Source organism: Crocodylus porosus, unplaced genomic scaffold (genome assembly GCF_001723895.1).
Source record: "Crocodylus porosus isolate Cpor-Errol unplaced genomic scaffold, CroPor_comp1, whole genome shotgun sequence".
In the NCBI taxonomy this organism is placed as follows: Eukaryota; Metazoa; Chordata; order Crocodylia; family Crocodylidae; genus Crocodylus; species Crocodylus porosus.
The window spans coordinates 9,502,531-9,519,268 of record NW_017728918.1 but is presented as its reverse complement, the minus strand read 5'-3'; the positions used below and the strand labels follow the sequence as shown (position 1 = coordinate 9,519,268).

At 57.9% G+C, this 16,738-nt stretch overlaps 1 protein-coding gene across 1 annotated transcript in view; it reads left to right on the top strand.

Moving 5' to 3' along the window:
- ADCY3 (adenylate cyclase 3) overlaps nucleotides 1–16,738 on the top strand; it is a 60,354-nt gene that overhangs the window by 37,046 nt on the left and 6,570 nt on the right. The window contains exons 3-15 of the mRNA XM_019537232.1: nucleotides 1,915–2,045; nucleotides 2,282–2,393; nucleotides 4,467–4,594; nucleotides 5,432–5,590; nucleotides 7,001–7,163; nucleotides 7,957–8,103; nucleotides 8,456–8,598; nucleotides 9,090–9,251; nucleotides 12,423–12,510; nucleotides 13,215–13,331; nucleotides 14,322–14,581; nucleotides 15,528–15,609; nucleotides 16,360–16,518. Coding sequence (XP_019392777.1) covers nucleotides 1,915–2,045; nucleotides 2,282–2,393; nucleotides 4,467–4,594; nucleotides 5,432–5,590; nucleotides 7,001–7,163; nucleotides 7,957–8,103; nucleotides 8,456–8,598; nucleotides 9,090–9,251; nucleotides 12,423–12,510; nucleotides 13,215–13,331; nucleotides 14,322–14,581; nucleotides 15,528–15,609; nucleotides 16,360–16,518 — 1,851 coding nt within the window. The remainder of the gene's footprint in view (nucleotides 1–1,914; nucleotides 2,046–2,281; nucleotides 2,394–4,466; nucleotides 4,595–5,431; nucleotides 5,591–7,000; nucleotides 7,164–7,956; nucleotides 8,104–8,455; nucleotides 8,599–9,089; nucleotides 9,252–12,422; nucleotides 12,511–13,214; nucleotides 13,332–14,321; nucleotides 14,582–15,527; nucleotides 15,610–16,359; nucleotides 16,519–16,738) is intronic.

Below are 16,738 nucleotides of genomic sequence, written 5' to 3'. Positions count from 1 at the left end.
GTTGGGCTCTGTGTTTCAAGAAGGATGTGGAGACACTGAAGATGGATGCCGCGGTGACGAAGGGGTTGGGATGCAGCTGTACGCGGAAAGGCTGAGCGAGGACGGCGGGCTTAGCGTGGAGAGGAGATTCGGGGGCATTTGAAAGTCTGCCATAGAGAAGAGGGAGAGCAACTCTTCTCTCTGCTGCAGATGGCAGGACATGAGACAGTGGGATGAAAATGCAGCAGAGCAGACGCCAGACTCCTGCCTTTGGAGCCTCCTCTGATGCAGACTGCTGCCTCAACCGAGCTGCTTATGCCTAGGCTGTAACTGGGCCCCCAGCCGACCCTGGGATCCCGTCATGCTGCACCTGCCTGTATGACAGGTGGCTCTTGCCTTGAGCTGCTTGCGATCCGCATACAGAAAGAACAGAGATGGTGATATGACAGTCCTCCCATGTTATAGTTCAGCGTGATTGAGTGACTTGCCCAAGGTCACGTGGGGAGTCTGTGGCAGAGTTCAGTCTCTGATTTCTTCACTGCCAAAAAACATCCCTTCTTGTGTAAAGCTTAAGCTGAGAACACAAGTGTTGTGGGGCGGGGACAGACTCTTTAGTCTGGGCGTGTAACCATGTGACATAACGTGGTCCAGATCCCTGGCTGGGGCTGCTAAACAGCGGTAATAACAAAAAAATAAATGACGTTTTCCATGAGCCCTGGGACCTCCCCACCCACCATTCCCAGATCCCTGAGCAATTAACTCACCCTCCTCCCAGGTGGCTAAGACCGATTCATCTTGTACTGAATCACGACGGTGTCTGACCCCTTCCCCCCTCCAGCCTGCGTTTTCCCGGGGAGGTCAGTAGTGGAGGTTTCTGCATCTGGTCAGAGGAGAGACCGCAGAGCATCTCACTCCCTCCCTCCTGCCTGCCAGAAATTGCAGAGAGAAACCGGCCCAAATAATGCACATTCTTCGCAGTTCAAACCCTGCGTCAGTCCCTGGCTATGAAATAGCTCCCGGCGTCCCTGGACAGGAGACTACTTTGAGAGGCCAGTTAAAGTTAGGGAGAAGAAGGGGCTGCATCACGTGCTGGCTCATTGCCCCGCTTCTCCGCCTGGCACTGGATCCTGAAATCAAGGCTTTGAGCCTTGTCTGCTAAGGATTGTCAAAAGAGTGGTCCCGCTGTAGCAAGGCAGGCTGGGTTTCCTCCAAGGTGCAGCTGGGATTTGCAGTGCTTGGATGGCAAGATCCTGAGGCTCTGCCATGCACAGGCAGCCAGGGAGCTGGCTTGGCTGGCTACCTAGGCTTTCCCCCTGGTAGCCACGTGCCCAAAACAGTGTGAAACCTGCAAGGATCTTGCTCCAGACTCCACGGCCTGACTTCGCCCGAGTGCTTTAGGCTAGAGGCAAGTCACATGCATATCTAAACTGACACAAGGGCGGCAGAGAGCCCGGGGATCGGGAGACTGAGATCAGTGGAAGTTGTGTCCGAGTTAGGCGTCCCGGCTGTGTCCCAAAGGCGGGGACGTGGGAAGCTTTGCACACCAGTAACCAGAGAGGGAAGGACTGAGGTCGGGCAGCGGTGGCGGAAGTGTGCCTTAGGGGGGCACGTGTCAATATTCGAAGTGCGAAGCCTGGCCGCACGATTCGTCCAGGTGCCCTGCCTCCCTCTCTCCACTGGACTCCCTGTGCTGGCTCTTGGTCCTGGCAGCAGAATGGCACAGCTGGCTTCGGGGTCGGCACATCTGGGGGCCGTTCAGCAAGGGCTCCTCGTCTCCGAGGCACACCTGGTCACACGCGGCGGGGCAGGCGCGAGACGTCGGCCAGCTCTGCCGTTCAGAAGGGACCCTGATCCCCGCCGTGGGAGGGGGGGACTCAGCTCTGGGCTGGCTAGAGCCCCCTTCATCTCCCGTCTCTCTGTCCTTCCCCGCCGCAGGAGCGGTTGATGCTTTCCATCCTGCCCAAGCACGTTGCGGACGAGATGCTGAAGGACATGAAGAAGGACGCGAGCCAGAAGGAGATGCAGCAGTTCAACACCATGTACATGTACCGCCACGAGAACGTCAGGTGAGGGACGCGCCGCGTTCCCCGGGCGCGGGGCGGCCACGCGTGGGTCTCACGCAGCTCAGGCCTGCACACAGGTTGCTCTGCCGGCGCGGGTGCTGGCATCGGCCTTATCGCGCCAGCTAGCCGCACGTCCCTGCGGACGGGTCTGGGAGGACTGGGACAGCCCCGTTCCCGACAGGCAGTGACCCCCTTGTCCCCAGCTCACGCTCTCCGGCCCGCGTGGCTTCTTTCCCCAGCATCCTGTTCGCAGACATCGTCGGCTTCACCCAGCTGTCGTCGTCCTGCAGCGCCCAGGAGCTGGTGAAGCTGCTCAACGAGCTCTTCGCCCGTTTTGACAAGCTGGCCGCGGTAAGTCCATGGCAGGCGAGACCATCCCACACGGACCCTCGCCGAGTTGGCGAAGCTCCCCTCACATGAGTAATCTCACTGCCGTCTCGATGCATCCATCCCTCACCTCCCTGGCGCTCGTCCTGCCCTGGAAGCGCGGGGTTGCGAATCACTGAGGCCCCTGCGCTGATGCTCTGCATCCTGGGGAGCTTGCACCCTAGCAGGCCTGGCTGCGCTGTGCCCTGCTCTCCCGCCTGCTTTCCTTGTGCTCCGGGGAGGGAGGGGAATGGAAAATGTCCAAGGGAAAGGCATGTCCGTGTTCGCCCGGGCTGGGCTCTGAGTCAGTGACCGGGGAGGGGAGAGAAAGCAGGGAACGGAGCAGGAAGGAGGACTGAAGGAGAGAGAGGTGGGCGCCAGGCCGGCCCGCGAGGGATGCAGGCGGATGGCGCTCGCGGCGTGTCGCAGCCGCCCCACGGCACTTGCACCCCAGCGCTGGACCCTGAGAGCTGAGGCCCCAGGTGCTGAGACTCGAGGCAAAGCCTCGCCAGGGCCTCAGGACACCTTCTGGGGCACTGCGGTTATGGTGCCCCTCTCCAGAGAAACGAGCTGGGCAAAACAAACAGCCAAGGAGGTTGCAAAGCGGGGGCTTAAACTGCTTCCTTTTTAAACAGCGTGAGCGAGAGGCACAACCACCTGTACACCTTTCCCTGCCTCAGTTTCCCTGAGCATTCATTGGGATTTGGTCCCTAAACCCTCACATCTGCCCCGATGTGCAGAGCTGCTGTCCCTCCGGCGGCTGGCTTCTCTCGCCCTTGCCTGGACCTACACCAAAGCAGCCCTCCGTCCCTCCGAACCACGTCCCTGTGGCGCTCCGCAACCCAGCCAGGTCCTATGTTTTTTAGACCCGACCCCTTGGTCTCTTTGTTCCCCTGTCCTGGGGAACTTGCTTTCTTTCAGACCCTGCCCCTCTGCAGCAAAGCTCCCTCCAGCGAGCGCCCCAGGACCAGGGAGCTGCTCTGGCTCCCCTGCCCTCACCCAGCTTGTTGGGCTCATTTCTGTATCTCCTCCTTTCTGTGTCTAGCCCAGGGGGTGGAGGTATGCATTTCTCCCTGCAAGACACTGGTCGCTGTAGGAAGCTGTGGCCTGAAACCCAGTATAGCAAAGCCCTGTTTTCCAAAGAGCTGCCTGTTTCCACCTACCCGACCCAGGCAGGAACAAGCAGTGAACCCCTCTTCTGGACAGCATCTCAGGAGGCTTCAGGCCAGCGCTGATGGGCGCCCGGGCTGCAGAGCTGGGCAAAAGCATTTTGCTTTCTCCTTTATTTGCCAAAAAATGTCCCAAACCATCCCAAAGGAGAGACCCAGTCTCGTAGCGCCGTGTATCGGGAACGCTGTTCTGTGAGGGGGGAGCCCAATGCCGGGCTCTGCTTAGCCTCAAGCCAAAGGTGGTTTTGAACACAGCTTCTGACACCCGGACGAGTGCGGTAACCCCTGGGGCACGGCGGGCAGGAAGCCAACAAGCCGGCAGCTCCTCCTTGGTTTTGTTAATCATAGAAACATAGAAAATGGGGGTTGGAAGGGAGCTCAGGGGGTCACATCCAGTCCAGCCCCCTGCTCCAAGCAGGAGCAGCCCCAACTACATCATCCCAGCCAGGGCTTTGTCTGCCTGAATCTACAAAACCCCCAAGGATGGAGACTGCACCACCTCTCTGGGTAACCCACTCCAGTGTTTCTCCGCCCCTCCAGTGAAAAGTTTTTCCTAATATCCAACCTAACCCTCACTGGCACCGAAGTTCCCCTTGCTTTTTTGCTCTTTGTTTCCAAATTTCCTTTGCTCCTATTAAAAATCCCCAGGATGAATCACCTCGTTGCATCTGAAACGAGCGTCTCTGAAACATTTTCATTCCACAGCGACGCAAAACAGTATCTTCCCAACGTTTCTGTGTTCAGCCACCCAGCAGAGACCTCAGTTATTAGGTCCGTGTCCCAGTCCCCAGGCGGGCAGGGCAGGCAGAAGGCCCTTGTCCTGCCCCCTGCCTCCGATCCTCTTCCTACCATTGCTTGCGGCGGGTTACGTGTTCTCCTCCTCCCTCAGAAATACCACCAGCTGCGCATCAAGATCCTGGGAGACTGCTACTACTGCATCTGCGGGCTGCCCGACTACCGGGAAGACCACGCCGTCTGCTCCATCCTGATGGGACTGGCCATGGTGGAAGCCATCTCGTAAGCCGCCCCATCTTTTCTATCTTGGAAAGCTCCCTCGGCTCTTTCCCAGCCCTGCCATGAGCTAAACCCCAGGTTCGCTGCCTGTCGGAGTCGGGGCTGCTTTGTGACGTGGTGTCAGCCAAGCCTGCCTTCCCTATATAGGATCATAGGAAAGCAGGGCTGGAAGGGACCTCATGAGGTCTTCCAGTCCAGCCCCCCGCTCAAGGCAGGATCATCCCTGACTAAACCATCGCAGGCCAATGTCCGATAGACCTGCTCTTGAAAATCTCCAAGGATGGAGATACCACCGCTCCTCCCAGCAGCCTGCTCTAATGCCTGACCATGTGCAGAGTCAGAAATTTCCTCCTCCACTCCAGCCTAAATTTCCCCTGCTGCAGCTGGAGGCTGTTGCTCCTAGTCCCTCTCCCTGTGCCCATTCCTGGGGAGCTGCAACTGTGTCGTTATGTGATTTTGGTAGCCTTTGCTTTTGTGTGTTTGAACGTGCTCCCTCCACTTTTGCATTGAGTTGCGTTGTGTGTCTCCTTGCATTTGCACGGGGGCTTCTGCGATTGGTTTGTCTGGTTCAAAGGAGGGCAGAAGGGGGAAAAAAAGGGTCGCGTTTTAAAAAGCCCCCTTGACTTAGCACTGTGGGTTGTAAAGCTGCAGCATCTCGCGGTTTGAGCTTGCATAGTCACGTACACAAAACAGCGAGCCTATGCAGGTCCGCAGTTCATAGGGCTGGGGTTTGCAATGAAGCCTAGAAAGGTTGCGGGGGGGTCTCACATCTTTGACCGGGTGTCGATGACTGACTCACTGAGACATCCCTTTGTGACCCCTTCCCTCCCTGTCCCAAAGCTACGTGCGAGAGAAGACCAAAACCAACGTGGACATGCGCGTGGGGGTCCACACCGGCACGGTGCTGGGCGGGGTGCTGGGCCAGAAGCGCTGGCAGTACGACGTGTGGTCGACAGACGTAACGGTGGCAAACAAGATGGAGGCTGGTGGCATCCCTGGGTGAGTGCCTCTTTGGGAGATGGACTATTGTCATTGCCCTCCGCTGGACTCTCTCCAATGGGTCCACGTCCTTCTGTAGTGAGGGGCCACAACTGGACACAGGACTCCAGATGTGGCCTCCCCAGGGCTGAATAGAGGGGAAGAATCACTGCCCTCGGTCTGCTGGCACCGCTCCTCCCAACGCAGCCCCGGATGCTGTTGGTCGTCTTGGCACCAAGGGCGCACTGCTGGCTCCTGTCCAGCTTCTTGTCCCCTGTCCCCCCCAGGTCCTTTTCGCAGAGCTGCTGCCCAGCCCGCCCCCCAGCCTGCACCGGTGCAGGGGATTGTTCCCTTCTAAATGCAGGACTTTGCACTTGTCTTTGTTGAACCTCATGAGATTTCTTTTATGAGATTTCTTTTGGCCCAATCCTCCAATTTGTCAAGGTCACTCTGAATCCTAGCCCGACCCCCATTGTATCTACTACTTCCCCATTAAATGCCCTTTGTGCTGCTTTGGCTCCATAACATAATCCATTAGGGCCTCTGCCCAGTGCACTGCAAATGCCTGCTGCTGCAGGCTCTTCTGCGTGGGCCAACTTTAGCGCAAAGCCCAGCCCAGTGACATGGTGGGGTGGAAAGTCACCACCCGTAAGGTCAGGAGCCATGCTAGCTGTCTCGGAGCCTCCTGGCCGAGTGTCACAGGATACGGAGTTGGGGGATAAGAGACATCACACAGACTCCTGCCACCCCCTTCAAGGGCTGAGCCGCCTCCTGCATGGCACAGAGCCGTGAACATCAAAGACAAGGCAGCCAACCCGGCTGTGCTGGGCACATCACCCTTGTGCTTGGCCCCTGCTCCTGGCTTGCACACCTGGGATCGAGGCCTTGGTCTGGATCAGTGCAGCCATCAACAGCTACTTCAGCAGGTGCATCCCCTTCCACCAACTACCCACACAGGACTCGGGCATAGGCTTCATCCAACCCCCTTCTTCATCATACGGGCCAGTCGCTATCGGGAGCCCATTGGAGGTCCCTTGGGTAACCCAGTCCCCTCTCCCTCCGAGGCAGGGAATGGGAATGCTAAGCATTGTGCTGGGTGGGTGACTGTGGCAACCCCTCACTGAGGCCAGCGTGGTTGGGGTCCCTCTTCCAGCACAAATTGTGGGAAGAGTCACTGATGTTTTTGGTGGACACGGGAGGTTGTGTCTGTGGCTTTGTAGCACAGGTCAGCGACATGGGTTTGGGACTCAAAGCCCTATCTCAGCCATGTCCAGCTCTGCCTTCCAGCATTGCTAGGTTGCTGCCTCCTTTGCATGGCTTTGGGCAAGGGTGGAATTGCTCAGCGAGGTCCACAGCCCGACCCCTTGGCCTACGGGGGAGGCCGGGGGAACGGCTGATGGGTGCCAAAGGACATCGCACTTCTGCTTCTAGGCGAGTGCACATCTCCCAGAATACCATGGACTGCTTGAAGGGCGAGTTCGAAGTGGAGCCGGGAGACGGCGGGTCGAGGTGCGACTACCTGAAGGAGAAGGGGATTGTCACGTACCTGGTCTTGGTGCCCAAGCAGCCCCTCAAGAACGGGATCAATGGCGTGGTGAGTCACCGCACTCCTCCTCCTGCGGCCTTCTCCTCTTGCCTGGACCATCGCCACTCTCTGTGCTCCAGCTCGCACGGTCTTGCCCCTGTCCGGGCCATTTTCCTTCCTACAAAGGGAGACACCATCCCTGTCCTTGGCTCTGCGTCTGTGGACCCCGAAACCATTGCATGTCCCAATGGTGCTGTTACAGGAGCAGGATCCTGCACTTATAGTGAGCATACATGATTGGGATGGGTCTCCTGGGTATTTCCCTGCTATGTACTTGGTGCTGCGAGACCGGCCTGGATCATAGGAAGACCATCAGGAATCCACCTAGCCCTTGGCCATCCAGCTGGTGGTCCACAGGCCCTTGTAGACCTGCTCTTGTAGGCTTAGTTGTCTCTTCTCCCACGGGCACACAGGGGCTGCATTGAACTTGAACAGCCCTGATCTGCTCCAGCCCCTTGCTCGCCTTTCTCTGAACTATCCCAGCCAAGGGCAACCTTTTCTTGGAGCCTGGCAATGAGGGAGCTCCCACAGCTTGGCCCTTCTGCCGGGGAGCAGCACGCCTCCAGCTCCCAGGCAGGGAATGGGGCATTGTTTAAAACAATGGGGGTAGTTTAGAGTTGGACACGTTGGCAAAAATCAGTCAATGGTGGAGCCAGATTGGAGGAAAATAACAACCCCCCCCCGTCACCCCCACAAGTGCTCGGTCCTGCCCTATAGCCTACCCATGGCACACCTCTTCCCCTTGCTACTGGCCTGGATTTGGGGGCCTGAATTGCCCCCTCAGGGCTCCCTCCTGTTCCAGAAGCTGTCCCTGACGTCGTCCCACGGGAACTCGCCACTGCTGATCAACACCAAGGAGTGCAACGGCAGCATCAACACCACGTGCACCACACCTGACGAGGGCGAGGAGATAGAGGCCCGCGGGAACGGGGCCGAGGAAGAGGGCGAGGTAGGGGGTGAGGCGGCAGGGGATAAGCGGGGGAAGCCGTGGGGGGGTGGGGGGCCCTTGGGGATCATGGAGTGCATTCCCTCTCCTTCCTTGGGGGGGTGGGTTCCTCCATTCTGGGGAACTGAGGAAAGACAGGCAGGGCCAGGCCTTGTATTTCTACCTCCAGGTTAAATGCACCGGGACAGAACGGCGCTGGGGCGCCTGGAGAGGTGCAGGGCAATATTAAAGGAAGAGAGGCCGGGACTGGAGGGGGCAACAGTGGGCCCAGGTGCAGGGAGGTCCAGGCGTGCCAGCGTGCAGTGCCACGAGGACTGGCTCCCCGAACTCACCCCCCGTGTCCCCTCGTGCCCAGGTGGTGAACCCATCCTTCCCCAACCCGCGGCGGCGCCTGCGGCTGCGCGACCTGGCCGAGAGGGTCATCGACGCCTCGGAGAACGAGCAGGAGCTCAACAAGCTGCTCAACGAGGCTCTGCTGGAGAGGGAGTCCGTCCAGGCGTGAGTCACCCCGGCCCCTCCACCCTCCGGGCCCCGTAAGCAGAGGCCACTCGCCCACCCTCTCCCGAGACCCCCATAGCACCCTCCCTCCCCGGTGATGCCCCGTTGCATCCTTTGACCCCAGCTGACTTCCTGCCTTTGGGGCAGGGGGCTGGATTCGATGCCTTAATGTCTATGAAATCCGTGCACCTTGGACCACCCGCCCAGAGCCTGTCCCAGCTCTGCGGGATCTGCTTCCCCTACCCACTGCCCATCAGAGCCTGGCTGTGCATCTCCAATAGCCACTGGTACTGCACCCCCGTCCTCATGCGCCACCCCGCTCGAGGCTCCTCTTCCTCCCTGATCGGGCCTGGTCTTTCCCACCAGCCTGGTTTTGTTCCCCCTGGTGCCACAAAAGCAAGCCGGTAGGGGAGGGAGGGATGGAGTACCCCCCTCTTCCCTGCCTGGGGGGGCACTTAGGACCTCACCGGGGGTGCCGGTGCCTCGGGCAGGTTGAAGGGGAAGAACACATACCGCCTGTCCATGCGTTTCATCGACCCCGAGATGGAGACGCGCTACTCCGTGGAGAAGGAGAAGCAGAGCGGGGCCGCCTTCAGCTGCTCCTGCGTCGTCCTCTTCTTCACTGCCCTGGTGGAGATCCTCATCGACCCCTGGTGAGCCTGGTCTACGCGTGGGCTGGGGGCTTATGGGGTGGGGAGAGGGTTGGGGTCTGGTCGCCTTTGTGGCATCTCTCTGTCCTGCTGGAAAGGCCCAGGGGGGATTTTCTGCCCGTAGTTTCATAGCGGTCCAAGTATGTGACAGTCCCCTTCTACTGCAGCTAGCAGTCCTGGGATCATAGCATTATACCAACACCAGGAGCTTCAGGGCTGGGCTGAGACCTCCCACAAACTCATTTCACATAGGGCACGGTGTAGTCTTGGTGGGGCATCAGACTTCAGCCTCATATGAGCCAGATGGCAGCAGGGGACCTGGGTAGGCATAAACGAAGGGCGCCGATTCTCAGCCGGTGGAAAGGGGGCACGTCTGCATGGGCAGCAGAGCCAGCTGGCCCATTAATGCTGCCTCTGGGTCTGGCCCGAGATGCCCAGCTGCATTGCCAAAGTGATGGCCTAACCCTGCCCTGTGCTCTCTGCTTCTCTCCCCAGCTGCTCTTGGGCTCCTGGGAACATCACGGGAGCAGAACGAGGCCTGCGAGCAGCCGCCCTGGAAAATACAATTTGCCAGTGAAGCATTTTCCAGGGCTGGGTTGCACAGCAGAGCCCGCAGCTGTGGGTGCAAACTCCCTGAGCCCTGCGGGAGCTGCCGGGCTCGGAGCATGGCGGGGGCAACTCGTTCTCATTAAGTCCAGTCGCCTCTGCCCTCACCCCGGGGAAAGGAGTTGAGCAGTGAAGCGAGAAGGCCAAGGGACTGAGTCAGGTTGCGGGATGTTGGGGTGCACGGGTAGAGCACGTGTGTATCATGCCAGGTCCAGGTCTGATGCTCTGCCTGACAGATTGCGTAGACGTTAGGGCTGGAAGGGACCTCGCAACATCATCAGATCAGAGGGGCTGCTACGCAGGCACAGGAGAAAGGTGACAGCACAGGCCAGCATTTCGATCCTGGTTCTGGGCAGTATCTCTCATAGGGCTCAGACAGGAATACCCCCCAGATGACATTGGCCATGGAGGGGGAGCTGCCGTCTTCTGTATCACGGGGCGTGGTCGTTGTCCTAGGATCTGAGCTGATATTAACCAGTGACGTCCTGTCACTGCAATGGCAGGGCATCAGCCGTGCCCTCGTCTCCTGGCTTTTACCTGTGCCAGATCTGGGTCTTGTGCAACCTGGGCCTTGTAGATGTGGGCGAAGTGGTGACATGGAGGATTCTTCAAGTTTCTGCAAACACAGGAAACTGGACTGGGTGGTGCAGGGGCCCCCTTCCCATGTGGCTTAATGCTCCATGTCTCCAGGAGCACAGGGCTGGAAAGGGCCCTCGAAGACCTTGACTGGGATCCCCTGCATTTGCAAGCAGCTAATTCACGTGATCCGGTTCATAAACCCCAGAGGCTGCTAATGCAGGGGACTGCCAGGCAGGCGCTGGGTCCAGAAGTCCCCGCTGACAGCCCCACAAGCTTAGCTGGGCTGCTGCGACAGCCCTGTGGCCCCTCCAAGAGCCGCACTTTTCAGCTGCAACTTGGAGTTTTCTTGCCATCACACACCCACCCTCGCACTGCTTCACTGATGCTGAAAGCTGGGAACTGAGGCTATTGTCAGCAAGGCCTCGATTCGAAGATGAGCTCTCCCATGGCTCATTGATGGGTCTCGAGGTGACATACGAATCCAATCTTTGAGCTACAGATCCATCCACAGAAGCAGCAGGTCTTCCTGCAGGGGAGAGTAGGCCACAGGCTGGGATCCTTCTCCTTTTCCTTTGCTTCCTTCTCTGCTTCAAAAGCAAGACACTTTGCCTGGAAGCAGGCTGCTGCGTGGTTGAGAGCACTGCTTCCCTGCAGATGATGGCAGTTCATCTTTCCAGTTGTTCGTTGTCTTGATTATCTGCCAAGGTGTGAATGTTTCACGTTGCAAAAATCAGGGCTGGACACAGGCATGGGCGAACCGGGCAGCCTCCTGGGGCCCAGACATAAAGGGGGCTGGAAAATGGTAATTTTTAAATTATTATTATCATTATCTCTGGCAAAGGGGGGGCCTGATACTAAACATTTGCCTGGGGCTGCCAGGAGTCTAGGTACGGTGCTGGCAAAAATCATTGTCGTCTTATGATGTTTTTGACCACAGAGACAGTGATCTCTCCGGGCGTGGTTATCCAGCTGGGAGCCCATAAGACAGACTAGGTTGAGGGCATCTTTTCTAGCCCATTCCCCATGTAGGGTGAGCAGAGGGGATCCCAAATAGGACTGCTCAGCCATGGTAGCCGCTGCCAAATTGCACACCTGTCTTGCATGTAAGACATCCATCAGGCTACCGCCAGCTGTGCAGATTCGTGGCTGGAAATTGCTGGATTCACTGATCTGATCTCCATCACCACTGGTCCCTCGCTGCAGGGGCTTTGGACATTGGTACGGGAGAGAGTTGTTTCCTGTAGCAGAAGCCAATGCGAGCTGGCGCGCGGAAACAGCAACCACACCAGGCGGAGATCTGAGCCCAGCGGCCAGAGAAAACCCTAGACGACAGGAGACCTCCAGCTCTCTGTAGCCTTCTTCCATCTTTACAGCTGTTGAGATGCTGACGTCTTCTTCCCCCGGTCTGCTGTTGAGGCTGTGGGGCTGGATTGTCATTCGGCTGGGCCGTTTGCCAGGGGTGCAAGACCCAGATGGCACGGTTCAGAGGATCGCGGGGATGCACAAGCCTCTCCACTGCTACATGGTCTCAATCCACAGAGAGGGGGAACTGAGGCAAAAGGAGACTGAAAGACCAGATCTTTAAAGGGATTGAGGTGCCTCGTTCCAGGGGAGTTGGGTGCCTAAGTACCTTTAAAAGTCTAGCCTTGCCAGGGTCGCTTAAGGGGTCATTTCTTCCTGACTTTGAGAACAGCAGGATGGTGGGACCAGCTGCCCAGGGGAGCTGTGGGGTCTCCATCCCTGGAGGCTCCCAGCAGAGGCTGGGCAGCGTCTCTTTGGGCTGCGGTAGGGACAAGGCAGCTTGGGTGTGGGCAAGGACCTTCCAGGCCCCTTCCAGGCTAGGATTCGAGAGTCTGTAGTGCTGTGAGAAGTCCCCGGTGACGGCAGCTGGTTGCTGTGGGAGTGCAATTGCAACAGGCCACCCCGTCAAACAGTTGCACGACTACCTTCGCTTGGTGCTGGTGGTCAACCCCCTCCCTCTCTCTGCAGGCTGGTGGCCAATTATGTGACATTCGTCATCGGGGAGATCTTGCTGCTGATCCTGACCATCTGCTCTCTGGCTGCCATCTTCCCCAGGGTAAGAGAATGAAGGGCTTGGTCCTAACAGGTCCTGGACACCCGCAGTGCCTACAGGTGTCGGTGGGAGAGGATGGCATCAGCAGGGCTCAGCCGTGGGGCAGAGGCACCAGACTGCTAGGGGCTAATGGAGAATCACCTTTGGCTCAAGGCAAAGGGGCCTGTGTTGTCTGAGTTCACGCACACTGGGAAGTGTCCGCTGTCTCACGCTGCCCTGGAGGCACGTTACCTGGATGTTTTTGCTCAGCACTGAAATAGGTAACAGATAGTCCCCACTCCGCAGCAGAGCTGACACCCAGTGAGGGGGACAGAGCGGTTCAGGCTGTTGTTTCAGGCTCTCTGCAGACTCAGGAAGTCATATCCCTTCATGGGCAGCCTAGTGAGGGGCTGGAAACTCCTTATTCCCTTTCACTGGAGACCCCAAAGCAGCCTTCTGCAGCAGGGGGAGGTCCCTATGAATGACGTGGTGTCGCAGTTTGCAGCTCTCCTTGGGGTCATGGGATGTTAGCTGATTAGACCCAGATCCCCAAAGGGATTTAGGCACCTGACACCTACCGAATTACCTCAAACAGGCACCTAAATCCCTTTGCAGATGCATTTTAGAAGTGCTTGGGGGCCTCGGCATCCTACGTGGGTCTCTTGGCTGTAGCATCAGGTCTCCTGTAAGGGCTAAGTGCAATTCCCCTATTTTCCTTCTCTTTCTAGGTGTTCCCCAAAAAACTCGTGGCCTTTTCCACGTGGATCGACAGGACCCGCTGGGCCCGAAACACGTGGGCTATGTCCGCCATCTTCATCCTCACCATGGCTGACATTGTGGATATGGTGAGTGGCAAAAACCCAACCCCGCTCTCTGCCATGGCTTCTTGGGGGTGTCCACACCCAAGTGCAGGACGTGTGGGACAGGCAGATCCCATTACTATCCCCAGAGGTGCCCAGTGTCTCCTAGCACGACCTCCAGGCTGCACTTGATCGGCTGCACCTCCCTGTTGTGGGGCTGGCGTTTGACGTCTGCTCTGACCTCCCTGCTCTGGACATGCCGATAATTGCTCAGAGCACCGCACATGACGGATAATTAAATACAGTCAATGGGCAACGATTGACTGTGACTTGATAGAGTTAGCAGCTCTGATCAGAGACCGGCATCCCAAAGTCCTGGCTCACTGTGATGGGCTGAATGAAGCCTGAGCACCTCGTTGTATGGTCTGGCATGGAGCGGTGCTATCCTGAGATGCTCCAAGAGCCAGTGGTTCTTCCTAAGGTCCCCAGATCTTCATTAGGAATTAGGTCTCAACTCCCTTGGGAGTTTGGTGCCAACCCTCTTTGAAGATCTGAGCCTAAGTTTCTACACACATCCCATCTCTGATCCAGCCTTTCTGACCTCCTTCAGTACCCTGGGATGAAGTCTTTCAGTGTTGTTAGACAGTCGGTTGGTGAATGCTTGGATGCAGCCCTTTGTGATAGGGCCGCTACCACCATAGCTGTGCCAGAGTCCCCTCGTGGAGATGCAACATATAGAGGCAGAAGACTGGTCCCAGGAGGCCTTCGTTTGTCAGCATGGCCAGAGGGCGCGATTTTTTTCTGCACCCCTAGCAATACTGGCAAAGCTTTGCAGTGGAGATCGGGCTGGGGAGAACTGCAGATTAACAAGGAGCTACAGGATCTCCTGCAGCACCAGGGTTTCTTGCGCATCTCTCCGAAACAGCTGGTGCTGGCCCTGTGCTACAGGACTGGACCGATCCACCACGCTGTTCCAGTCTGGGTAGAGATCTGACCCTGGGGGGAAGCTCTCACGCCTGTCTCTCTGCCCCCCAGCTCAGCTGCTTACAGTACTACACTGGTCCCAGCAATGTCACGGTGACGACCCTGCTGGCGGGCGGCTGCGTGGAGAACCCCAAGTATTACACCTACATCGCTGTGCTGGCCCTCATCGCCATCATCATGCTGGTGCAGGTCAGCCACATGGTCAAGCTGACCCTGATGGTCATGATCACCGGCGCTGTGGGCGTTGTCAACATCTATGCCTGGGCACAGATCTTCGATGAGTACGACCAGCACCGCTTCAAGGACTACGTGTAAGGGAGCCAGGGAGGGCATGGGGCGTCTGCCCCAGACCAACCTGGGGTTCATCTCTGGGTGTCCCCACTGAAAATGTGCCACAACCCCCACGGTCCCGACCTTGTGTGGATCTCGGATTTTGAGAAGCAGGGTGCAGAGGGTGAGGTCCATCATCACGTAGAGCACAGCACCAATTTGTCCCATTTTAAAAATAAACTAGAAGCTTCACTAATGGGCTGGGGGTATAGGGCTGGATTATGCACTTTAAGATTGAAGCAAAAACAAATACAACTGCATTGGAACGAGTTGAAAACCATGTGCTGGGCTGTGAAATAAGAGCTTCGTAACCAGGAGCAGCCAACAGGCAGCAGCAGGGTAGAATGAAGGGTAGCGTGATTGGTGGAACATGGAGACCATTAAAAAAGGAGAGAGGGTCGTTAACACCATTGAAACGAAGCATTTAGAAGGGGTCAGAGAGATGACAATGAGCCATGAAGTCGGTGACTCCCTTGCTGCTGCTTGACCAGAAATGCTGCTGTCACCGCCAGGCAGGTGGTTTCAGATTGGGAGTGGAGCAGGGATTAAAGCAGGGTGCAACTGCCCTCTGGTCAGCCAGATCCAACCTGTCAGCTCCAGCTGTCCCCTGCTGCCCTAAATCCTCCTTCTCGCTCCATCAGCTGCGAGCACATCCTTGAGCGGGTTGGTGGTGCCCCAGGCTCCCCAGTCAGTCCCCTGCTCCTCAAAGGCAGCTCTGAGATGGGAAGTGGCTCCACTCTGAGAGGCGTCGAGTATGGGCAAAGGATGCCCTGCCATGGGCATGCACCTGCATCCTTCCAGCCCATGCTAGCGGCACGAGGGAAGGGCACTGGCATGTCTCTGAAGCCGTGTACACGCCATGATGGGCCATGTCCTGGCATGGGAGGTCCCCTGAGTTTGACTGTCTCTTCTCCCCACCCCCGGCAGGTCCTCGCAGTTTCCCTCCAAGTACTCCATGACGGTGATGGTCTTCATCATGATGCTCAGCTTCTACTATTTCTCTCGCCATGTGAGTGCCCCTCCCAGTCTCCTCCCTTGGGTCACAGGGTCCAAGAGGACACCGGGGCTCTGGCCGTCCTCCCCTACATCCCCCATGTTCACCTTGACACATGTAGACCTCCCCACTCTCCCCTGGCTCTGGCTTTTCACAGATTTCATAGACATTAGGGCTGGAAGGGACCTTGGAAGATCATCGAGTCCAGCCCCCTGCCCAAAGGGCAGGAAGTCAGCTGGGGTCATAGGATCCCAGCAAGATAAGCATCCAATTTGGCTTTGTGCATCCATGTTTGTCCTACCTCTGGCCTCTGCCCTCCCTCTTGTTTTCACATGTTCCTTGCCCTTCTCTAGCTGTCTTCAAGGTTTTGGAGAGGGCTTCACCCACCGATTTCCCCAGGAAGCTCCCTTCCCCTCACCTTCTCATGCCTGCCTGGCCTTGATTGCCTTGGCCTGGAATATCCAGCAGCGCTGAAGCCCTCGGGGCTGGTCTCAGGATGCCTCCTGCCCTCCTCAGGGGGCTTGGAATTCTCCCAAATGCTCCTGGATCTGTTGCCTTCGCACCCGTCACCTGCAGGCCTCGAAGTCTGTGTGACATACGTCTATGTTGGCATGGGGCGAGGCCCCACGTCATGTCTAAAACAGGTGGCCAGGACCTGGGACCCCTGAGGTTCAGTCCCTGGCTCGCTGTGGTACTGCGGGGGAGCTCATCCCTGCACAGGAGCCAGGACCACTGCTGGAGCCCATGTTGCACACCCCCCTGCAGGTGGAGAAGCTGGCCAGGACCCTGTTCCTGTGGAAGATCGATGTGCATGACCAGAAGGAGCGGGTTTACGAGATGCGGCGCTGGAACGAAGCGCTGGTCACCAACATGCTGCCGGAGCACGTGGCCAGGCACTTCCTGGGTTCCAGGAAGCGGGATGAGGTGAGGAGGCGGGGAGGGGGGCTCGGACTACGCCAGGGATGTCCCAGGGAAGGGCCCTGGTGCATGCTGCATTGGGTCAGCCTGAGCGAGTGGCATGTGTGGCGGGCCAGTAGGGGGCGCTCCCACCTCCCTGCGCCCGACCCCCTGCCAGGCTCCGGATGCCTCCCTAGGGGCGCCTCACGTCCGGCCGACCCCTTCCTGGAGCACATACGCTAGCCTG